This window comes from Benincasa hispida, chromosome 12 (assembly GCF_027475165.1).
Source record: "Benincasa hispida cultivar pf3 chromosome 12, pf3_genome.v1.1, whole genome shotgun sequence".
In the NCBI taxonomy this organism is placed as follows: Eukaryota; Viridiplantae; Streptophyta; class Magnoliopsida; order Cucurbitales; family Cucurbitaceae; genus Benincasa; species Benincasa hispida.
This window is the reverse complement of record NC_143489.1, coordinates 84,290,353-84,301,486: the sequence shown is the minus strand read 5'-3', so window position 1 is coordinate 84,301,486 and position 11,134 is coordinate 84,290,353. Positions and strand designations below refer to the sequence as shown.

The window sequence follows — 11,134 nt, the reverse complement described above, 5'->3', positions numbered from 1 at the left end:
CCATTTTTTTCCATTTATTTATATTTGATATGAAGCTATTTTAATGATAGAGAGAGAAAATGTATTTATTATGGAGAGAGAAAATGCATTTATTATAGAGAGAGAAAATGAATTTAATATATTTTTTCTCTTTTTCAATTGAAGAGAGAAAATGTATTATTTTATTTTCCATTTCACGACTTCTTTGATTTTTAATATTATGTGATAGATACTTTTTTTGTATTTTTAATATTATGTGATATATACCCTTGTTTGTTTTGAGTATTATTAGTTTTAATATAATATATTCCATAGTTTATTTGGAATCACTTGTGACGGTAATATATTTCCCGACATTTTGATATGTATGTCAATATACCTTGAAATATTGTCAATATACCTTGGAACAATGTCAATATAAGTTGGTTTTCACGTATTAACTTATTAGTTTTTTTTTACGGATTCATGGTTATTTTAAATATACTTTAGAACATTTTGTTAGGTATTTGGAAATATTTCAATCAATATATGAAATATACTACATTTTATAAATTAGAGATTGACAATACTTGACATAAATCACAGTATAAAGCAATATATGAAATATATAACGGTATATAAATTTTCACACGTTTCATTTACATCACAGTATATATATCATATATACAATTTAGGTAGTCATAAATCACAACAATCAAAATTTGTATATATCATAATACATGAATTCTAAATAATTTTTTTTTAAAAAAAAACTCTCGCTTATATCAAATAAACGAATACATATATCACATTATATATTAAATTTCCTACAAAAGCTAAAAAAGAAAAGAAAAAAAAAAGAAAAACTATATATATATAGAAAATAGGAAAAAATAAAACTAAAAGTTGAATCAGGTCCATCGTTTGTCTACTCCGAGTCTATCGTCGTCGTTCGTCTGCTCTGGATCTGCCATCGTTGTTTGTTAGCTCCGAGTCCGCCACCGCCGTTTGTTCACTCCGAGTTCGCCATCGTCGTTTGTTCGTTCCGAGTTTGTCCACGTGTCGATTCATCCCATGTCGTTCGTGTCGTCTTCTGCTTACCCACATTATCCGTCTTCCGCCTACAATTCACACTGTCGAAAGGAGAAAAGAGAGGGAGGAGAAAGAAATGACCTTAAAACATAATGAGAAAGGATATATGCCTGAGAGAGACCAAACATGGGAGAGAGAACATGCCTGGGGAAAAAGAATAATATATATATATATATTAGATGGGGGCTGCCAATAGATTTTTTTTATAAAAAAAATGAAGTGGCGTAATATAGGCCTATTTTAAGGCATTTTAAGTAGAAACTCCAATTCCCCTAAATAAAATGGAATGAAAGAAAGCCCATCGTATATAACAAGCTCGGCCCAGCTAGAAACTAAAAGCCCAGCCCATGTAAGTCCACAATCTCAAGCTTCTTCCTTCTAAGTCTTCTAATTCTCTTCCTAACACATTCCTCTGTTCTGCGAGTTTACGAAGTTCAGCTCCTTCAACAATGGCTCCCAAATCTTCAAAATTCCTCGAGCGCTTCCGCTACGATCTGCTCTTGGGATCCATAGTCGCATTTTATGCCTTTATGGTGCCTTACACAAAAGTTGAAGAGAGCTTCAACGTTCAGGTTCACTAACTTCACTCAACCAAGAATTTCACTTCATGTTTATCCCGAATGATGATAATTTGATGTAGCGTATCCATAGTTTAGTGTTTTAATCAGTTATGATGATCAAGGACATTGATGGAGCTTAATAATTGTAGTAATTTTCAGGCAATGCACGATATTCTATATCATCGGCAGCATATCGACAATGTAAGGAGTGTAGAGTTTTTCATTTTTTTTCTCTGGGTAGACCATGCTCGAAATGGTTTATATTGGAGTTTCTAACGAAATATTTGAATTTTATGTATCTTTTTTAAAAACCTCAGTATGATCACTTGGAGTTCCCCGGAGTGGTTCCTCGCACTTTTATTGGTAATCTTCATTTCAGCTTATTAATATGTGGACTGTTTCTTATTCATTGTCATTTACTATGTGATCTGGTACATTGATATTTTTCATGATCCTATTTAGTAATTCTGGTTTTATAGGTGCACTTTTTGTATCATTGCTAGCATCTCCATTTGTACTGGTCATAAACTTGGTGCACTTGCCCAAAATATATGGGCTTTTAGCAGGTAACAAATCACTTTTTGATTTAGGGGCTTACACAGGCTTTCCATTTTTAAACTGATGTAACTTCCACATGTTATCTGTCTCTGGGCTGTTTTGTAATGGTAAAAGCTTATTTACTTCTGATAAGTTCGGTCATGATTCGAGTGACGTGCAGAAAAAATCAATAAGCTCTTTTGACTTATTCCCCTTCAATTGTGTTAGAGATTTGTTTTTATGAAATGACTGAATATTTGCTTATTGATTTCTGATAAGTTTGGTTTCTTATCCAAAAAAAAAAAAAAAAAGAAAAAGGGTCATGATTCCTACTCCTTGATTTGATGTGATTTTAAGAGGCTTGTTGGTGATGAATCCTGTACACCAAATGGTATTTCTGTGTACTAGTAGAAGCAACCTCACAAATTATGTTCCTTGTGTGCATATTCTTTGTTATTTATTATTTATTTATTTTGTATTTTATGTGTTTTATGTAAGTGAACTCACGTATTGTAATTTTCTCTGTGCAGTTCGCATAGTATTAGGCTGTGTTGTACTGTCAACGTTACGTTTCTTCCGTATTCAGGTAGGCTACCATTTGTTTGCTCTAACTCTTATCTAACATCAATTTTATATTTTTTATGGGTATGGTTAGTCATCTTGTCCTTGAAGCTAAATTGAATACATGATTTTGAACAATTTCGATAGAAGCTTTTGATTATTGGATCACATGCTGGTACTTTTGCACCATCTTAGTTCATATCAACAAATTTTCCTTAGTAAATATACTAAAAATCTAGAGCTCAACTGCAGTCAAGTAATCTATTTATTTCTATTGTTGAGAGGAGTGTGTGTGTGTGTGTGTGTATGAAACCATGGTTTCTGAAACATCGAAAATAAAACATTGCTGCAATCCATTTCAGATAAGCACTTCAACAAACAAAAGAAATTTAATACAGGTGACTCTTCGATGGACTATTTAGTTTTTGGTATATGATGTTTGATAGAACTTCGGTTGACAATATATGGAAAACAATTAAATGAACATATACTGTGGGAAGCAAAAGACATTCACTGATATGTTTACTTAGGTTTTGTGCATCATCAAGAAAGTTCGACCTTGGTAGCTGTTACCCTTGGGAAAATCTGGTGGGTTTGAGCTAAGCCAGGTCCTCAACAAGTTCCTCAGCATTTAATATTAGTTAAGTATTTAAGCTAGCAAGAGTATGTGATGTCAACAAAACTAACTTGAAATCTTAAATATTTGGATCAAATTGGAGGTGTGAAAGGACCAAGAATTGAGAACAAGTTTCCTTTCAGTATTATCAGTCTGTCTGGCATCTCCTTTTCCTTTATGATTTTTGTATACATCTTTTTAGCATTTATATGGAATATCTGTGTGTATGCATCTATCAGCTGCCTTCCTTTGGTCGTGTGCCAATGCTTGGTTTTGCTCTCGTTCTACTGAAAGGAACAAGATCTCTATTTCTAGCTCTTTGAAACATACTTATTTAATTTCACTAAAGAAATTAATTGAAGAAAAACCATTTCGTGGGTGGTAGAAATTCTGACAGCCAATTTAGGTATGACAAAATCATTTCTTAAAGATACCTAATTAAGCATAGTGGAGCCCGTGACAGTGGACTGTATGAAGGGTTTTGAGTTGGCAAAGACAAGGTGCACTTGTCAATTTTGCAATTCGTGGATGATACTCTTCTCTTTTGCAAGTATGACGAAGCCACGTTAGATATTCTTATTTAAACAATAGGTTTATTTGAATGGTGTTCCGGACAGCAAACTAATTGGGAGAAGTCAGCACTTTATGGAGTTAATATTGATGAGGATTTTTTGATCTCTACTTCTAATAGGCTAAATTGTAAAGCCGGCAGGTTGCCTTTCACTTATCTCGGCCTACCTCTTGGTGGATACTCGAAACAACACTCTTTTTGGCAGCCTATTATTGATAAGATCCATCGTAAACTCGATAGATGGAAAAGGTATAACTTGTCCAGAAGAGGTCGTTTAACTCTATGTAATGTGGTTTTGGCCAATCTTCCGACTTACTACATGTCCTTATTTCTAATGCCTTGCTTGGTGATTTATGAATTAGAGAGAATTTTACGTAATTTTTTTTGGGAAGGCCATAAAGGCAGCAAGCTGAATCATTTGGTAAAATGAGAGTTAGCTTCCAAATCTCTAATTGATGGAGGACTTGGGATTGGTAATCTGAAAAACAGAAATACAGCTCTGTTGTTTAAATGGAATTGGAGGTTTCTAAAGGAACAGGACTTCTTATGGTGCAAAGTTGTTAAAAGTATTCACGGAGTTGACCCACATTTTTAGCACACATCAAGCAAATGTGGTTTAAGCTTGAGAAGTCCTTGGATCAGCATCTCAAGAACATGGAGTGAACTAGGATCCCTTGCTAAGTTTAAGCTAGGCAATAGAAGGAATATTTTCTTTTGGACAGATTTATGGTGTACAGAAATACATTTTAAAGACTGTTTTCCTAAGCTGTTCCGAATAGCTTCTGCTCCAAAAGGCAGTGTCAATGATCATTGGGACCCGATTATTGTTTCTTGGAACCTCTCACTTCGAAGGCAACTAAAGGAAGAGGAGATCATTGAAGTTCAACAACTGCTAAGCAAGATTGAGGGTAGCAAAATTTCACATTTACAGGATTGCAGATTGTGGTCTTTGGATGCCAGGAAGGTACACGGTTAAATCTTTGTCAAAATATTAGATTGCTTCTTCTCCAATTGATAAAGCATGTTATAAAGCTCTTTGGAAATTAAAGTCCTAAAAGAATTAATATTTTGGTGTGGATTCTTCTATATGGTTCCCTCAATTGCTCATCCACAATGCAACACAAGCTACAGAACAAACTTATTTCACCCTCAATATGTCCTCTTTGCTTAGCTAATGGGGAAGAAATGCAGCACCTGTTTTTTTTAATTGTTCCTTCTCAAGTAATTGTTGGTGGAAATTATTTTCTTGCTTCAGTGTGCAATGGGTTTTTGGGAATTCAGTTAAGGACTACATTCTTCATTTGTTGGTTGGCCCTTCTCTTGCCTATAGAGTTTAGATATTATGGGCAAATGTTGTTAAAGCTTTGGTTTGAACATAACCAGAGAGTTTTTCATGATAAATTTATAGATTGGCCATACAGATGGGGATCAACCCAACTACTAGCTTCTACTTGGAGTTCACAATCCAAGTATTTTGAAGATTATTCTATCCACGATATTTGTCTTAATTGGAATGCATTTTTATTATCTATGTAATCAAGACAAGTATTTAGTTTGTTCGTAATCTCTGAATTATGGTATCTCATATTGGAAATGTTGAGTGTGCTATGGGGGTGTTAACATAGTTGAGATGTCCGGGTGCACCTACTGATCCTCAGTTTTCAATTTTCAGTTCTTGTTTGCTTTTTTTTCATATTTTGTCTCATTGTAATTGAGCTATTGCTCTTTTCAGTTTCGTTTCCATTTTTTTTTAAAAAAAAAACCTAATTAAGCATAGTGTCAGTGGGTCACATAGTAGCTTTCATTCTAATAATGTGTAGTGCAGTGTTATTTATTAGTTTTCATCTTTTGTGGGTTTTTCTTTTTTATATGTCTATGTATTCTTTCGTTTTTTTCCAATCACAGTCAACTTTTTCTTCTATATATACATATATATTGAAGAGAGAAAGAGAGGGACTACACGTGGTAGCTTTCATTTCTGAATCAGCTTAGAAGATATTTTCACTATAGGCGTTGTATGCTGTGGAATCTGCTTATTATTGAAAATGATCATAAATTTCAAATTTTAATACATGTACTGATATTTCCATTTGATATTTGACTTTGATGTTCTATTCTATTCTAAGTTGCTGATTGTTTGAACAGATTCAGAACAAATTTGGACATCAAGTGGAAGCTTTTTATATAATACTCACCGCAATCCAGTTTCATATGCTGTTCTATGCTACCCGGCCTCTTCCTAATATCTTAGCTCTTTGTGCAGGTTGTTTCTCCAAGCTTTTTAGTTTATCGTTTATTCATTTTTCTCACTTCAATCTATGCAGAGTTTTTATTAAAAAATGGAAGAAGAAAACACAAGATTTTCCGTGGAAAACCCTATTTTAGGGAGAAAAAACCACGATCGAAAGACGCTTTTTATTATTCTCAACTTACATACATACAAGATGACAGAGATGTAAATAGGCTCTAGAAAGTCCTAATACAAAAATGGAAAAAATTAGGGCAAAGTAAAAGGACTAAAATGCCCTTGGGGCTAAACACATAACAACCCCTTATTTTTAACATTCCCCCTCAAGTTGGGACGTAGATGTCAATTGAACCCAACTTGCTAACACAAGAATCAAAACTTTGCCTAAGTAATCCTTTGGTGAGAATATCAGCAACTTGTTGACTAGAAGGGAGGTAAGAAATACAAATACTGCCACTATCCAGTTTTTCTTTGATAAAGTGTCTATCGATCTCCACATGTTTTGTTCTATCATGCTGCACAGGATTATTGGCTATGCTTATAGCCGCTTTGTTATCACAATAGAGCTTCATAGGTAGATCATGGTCTAGGTGAAGATCAGACAAAATTTTCTTCAACCTGATTTCTTCACATATTCCCGACTCATAGCTCTGTATTCTGCTTCAGCACTACTTCTAGCAACAACACCTTACTTCTTACTTCTCCAAGTAACAAGATTACCCCACACAAACGTATAGTACCCAGAGGTAGATTTTCTGTCTATAACAGATCTTACCCAATCAGATCGGTGTAAGCCTCAATGCATTTTTTATCAGTTTTCCTGAACATAAAACTTTTACCTGGAGTTGTTTTCAAGTATCTCAGAATCCGATTCATAGCTTCCATATGACCCTCGTAGGGTGCCTGCATAAACTGACTAACCATACTGACAACATAGGATATATCTGGTCTAGTGTGACATAAGTAAATCAATTTTTCCCATTAGACGTTGATATCTTTCTTTATCAACAGAATCTCCCAGCTTAGCATTGAATTCCACAGGGGTGTCGATAGGCCTACATTCAGTCATACCTGTTTCTTTTAACAAGTCAAGGGTGTATTTCCATTGAGAGACAGAAATCCCTTCTCTTGATCTCGCTACCTCCATTCCAAGGAAGTACCTTAGACTTCCAAGGTCCTTAATCTCAAATTCGTCAACCATTTTTTTTAAGTCTAATAATCTTAGCAACATCATCTCCTGATAAAACAATATCATCTACATACATGATGCGTTCGTAACATGCGATGAAATGAGTAAGATCTATAAGGTTATAACGCCTTGTTTTATCTGGTAGAACCCAAGTGCAAATTCAACCAAGAGTCCTGGTAAGTCCAGGGTCGAACTCAGGGATTACTTGTAAATGTGCGGTGAAACTAAAAATACGATCTTAATGCAAATCAAAATGTTCAAACAAGGGGTTGATTGGAGATGTTATTCTAATTCTAAACTCTATGCGATGAAAATTGTGCCCAAGTGAAACAGGGTGGATTATGGTTGTTGGTGATAGATATGCGATGATAGGGTTGAATTTTCACTAACACTTCCTAAGCAGCTAAATGGATTATGCGTTCAAGCGATGCACTCAATATTACGATCATCACTTCTCAATGTATCTGGCCACATTATCTTATCTCTAAGATGCATGTGATGAGTGCAATGTGCAAAAGATATACTTATTTCTAAGGAACATCTTCTCTTGTTTTATGAGTTCCAAATCTAAATTCTTTCAAACTCAGATTAAATTTACTTAGAACAATCTTTCAATTTATTCAAGTAACACATATAAGCATACATAAAAGAAGTTGATCACATGATTCTCTTGTTGCTTAGTAGTGTTCGCTACATACTTCTTAACCCATTAGACAATTTAGTTACGCATGATAGTGATGGATAAGATAAACAAAGGATAGAATGAATATGTATTCATATTATAAAGTTTGAATTTGTCAAAGTCAAAATTACAATGCAAACACACTTTAAGAGAAAGAAAGGGATAGAGAATCAAGTCGTGGTGTGCAATGTCTTGCTCCCTCCGGCTCTACTAGCGACTGCTTCACTCAGATTTTCGAACAATGGTATCCCTCTTCTTCTTCCACAGGAATCCTAAATTCTCGCTAAGGTATTTCTATGGCTGAATGGGAAGGTTTTTTAGCATAGTTTTCTTCTTAGAATTTCTCTCGTCTCTATATATATCTCTTCTGCATGGTGGTTGCATGGGTATTTATAGGCGTCTGATGATGTTTTTTCTTTTCTCTTACTCATGATTGTGCTGATGGGGCGCATTAAATTCCATACCCTGATGCACTGTCTGCAATGCGTCAAAAGTTCATTGAATCTTCAACAAAGTTCTCTTGTCGGCCACCAACTCAATCTGTGATTTGACTTCCACCGCCCATGTCATGCTTCATCGCCATAGCTAGTTATGCGATCATATGTTTGCCTAGTCGCGCTAGCGAGTTTTCTGCATAAAGATAGCAATATCAGCCCGTAATTCAGATATATAATATGCTGAAATTGTATGATCACATACTTCGATTTTTGTATGAATTCTTTGGTACAAGTGTCATAATTTCATACCTTTTTCTTATTCTTTTAAATGAAAGAGATACAATAACTTGTATTTCTACAAGTTATCAATACACAATTAAAACAACACCCTGATTCTGATCTTTTTGTGAACAAGATGTGATCAGAGTGCCCCTGATTAAAACCTTGGGACTTAACAAAGGTAGTAAGCCTATCAAACCAAGCTCTCAGATACTGTTTCAAACCATACAAAAACTTCTTGAGTTTACGAACTTGATGGTCAAATTGAGCTTCAAAACTAGGACTCATACAAACCTCTTCTTCTAATTCACCATTCAGAGAAGCATTTCTTACATCAAGTTGATGGAGAGGCTAGTCTTTGTTAACTGCCACAGAAAGTAGGACTCGAATTGTATTTAGCTTTGCTACAGGAGAGAAAGTTTCTGAGTAGTCCCATATGTCTGTGTAAACCCTTAGCTACCAATCTGGCCTTGTATCTGTCAAGGGTTCTATCAGACTTATACTTTATAGTGAACACCCATTTGCACCCAACAGTTTTATGCCCTTTAGGAAGAGCCACACGATCCCACATATTATTTTTTTTCAAAAGTCCTCATTTCTTCCATGATCGCAGCCTTCCATTCGGGAACTTTCTTGGCCATATGTATGTTGCTTGGTATTGTTATTGTATCCAGGTTAGTAGTGAATACCCTAAACTCAGAAGACAAATTACTATAAGACAGAAAGCTATACATGAGATACTTAGTGTAGAACTCGGTGCCCTTTCTCAAAGCAATGGGCATATCAAGAGAGGCATCGTAACTCCCTGTTTTACCTGACTTCTCATCAGTAAGAGGACGGTGGTCACCCTCAGTTACCTGAGGCAAAGCTTCACCCTCCTGTGTTTCTCCTAATGACTCATCACTGCCTGCAACTCTGTCATTCTTTGAAACTATCATATCAGTTTAGTCACTCTCAACCATACTACACATATCACCCTCAGCACATACATCGGTATTATCAGGAATAGGAGTACCTTGAGCTAGTGCTAGTTTCGATTCATAGACCGGAGCCTATGGAGCAACAGGTAACATTATTTCCTTTATGAGATTCTTCCTATAGTACATTATCCATGAGACTTGTTTAGTAGGTAGGTAGGTATCATTTGTACCCAACATAGGTTTGGGAAGAAGATCAGTACGAATCGAAGATGTGGACCAGTTAGTCTCTTCACTAGTATTCTCCCCCCTGAAGATGACTAATAGGGGAGAAAGGTTTATCCTCAAGGAACGTTACATCCATAGAAACAAAGTACTTAAGTGAACATGGATGGAAACACTTATAACCTCGTTGGTGAAGAGGATACCCAACAAAGACAGATTTCTGAACACGAGGGGTAAATTTAATGCAATTAGAACCATGACTATGGACAAAGGCAATGCATTCAAACACCCAAAGAGGAACATCAGGAATAAGATGCATTGCTGGGTATGACTCTATAAAGTATTCAAGAGGGGTTTGGAATTGGAGAACACGGAAAGACATCCGATTGATAAGATGGGCTGCAGTTAGAACGTCTTCTCATAAGTAAGAAAGGAAAGAAGTAGACAGCATGAGAGACCGTGCAACCTCCATAAGGTGACGATTTTCCGTTCAGCCACCCCATTCTGTTGAGGGGTATAAGCATGGGAGCTTTGATGGACAATTCCTTTAGAAGTCAGAAACTCATGAAGGGAGTTGTTAAAGAACTCACGACCATTATCACTACGAAGGATGACAATTTTAGTGTTAAACTGAGTCTCCACTGTAGTATAAAATTCTTGGAATATCAATGGTACTTCCGATTTATCAGTGAGAAGAAACACCCATGTAAGACGAGTGTGATCATCAATAACGTTTCCTGGAAGAAGTAGTGATGTTTGAGGGACCTCAAACATCACTAACATCACTATGGATAAGAGTAAATGGCTGGGAAGGTTAGTAGGGTTGAGATGGAAAGGCGACCTGATGTTGTTTTGCACGAATACACACGTCACAAGACAAAGAGGGGATATCAACATTATGAAATAAATGGGGAAATAAATACTTCATATATTGAAAATTTGGTGACCAAGATGAAAGTGCCATAACATATAATCTTTTACAAAAGTCGAAAAACAAGAAGATAACAAACTAGTCCTATAACTATTCCTAGAGGAAGCATCATCATTAAGGAAATAGAGTCCTCCCTTATCGTGCCGGGCAGTGTCAATTGTCGTCTTCGAGCTCAAGTCCTGAAAGAAAACATCATCAGGTGAGAAAGCAACTTAACAGTTCAGATCTCTAGTTATCTTACTAATAGATAGTAAATCAAGATATTGTAGGGACATGCAACACATTTTGTAAAGTTAAACCCTTAAAAAGAGAAAGATGATCCCTTCCCGCA

The 11,134-nt window shown here is 35.6% G+C and overlaps 1 protein-coding gene across 1 annotated transcript in view; it reads left to right on the top strand.

Moving 5' to 3' along the window:
• Positions 1 to 1,442: 1,442 nt before the first annotated feature.
• The window catches only part of LOC150032252 (dol-P-Man:Man(7)GlcNAc(2)-PP-Dol alpha-1,6-mannosyltransferase-like), a 13,582-nt gene continuing 3,890 nt past the window's right edge, over positions 1,443 to 11,134 (top strand). Inside the window, exons 1-8 of the mRNA XM_090308456.1 lie at positions 1,443 to 1,622; positions 1,770 to 1,811; positions 1,928 to 1,973; positions 2,090 to 2,176; positions 2,678 to 2,733; positions 6,041 to 6,261; positions 6,667 to 6,717; positions 6,810 to 6,889. Of these exons, the coding sequence (XP_090164582.1) occupies positions 1,500 to 1,622; positions 1,770 to 1,811; positions 1,928 to 1,973; positions 2,090 to 2,176; positions 2,678 to 2,733; positions 6,041 to 6,261; positions 6,667 to 6,717; positions 6,810 to 6,889 (706 nt within the window). The 5' untranslated portion in view covers positions 1,443 to 1,499. The remainder of the gene's footprint in view (positions 1,623 to 1,769; positions 1,812 to 1,927; positions 1,974 to 2,089; positions 2,177 to 2,677; positions 2,734 to 6,040; positions 6,262 to 6,666; positions 6,718 to 6,809; positions 6,890 to 11,134) is intronic.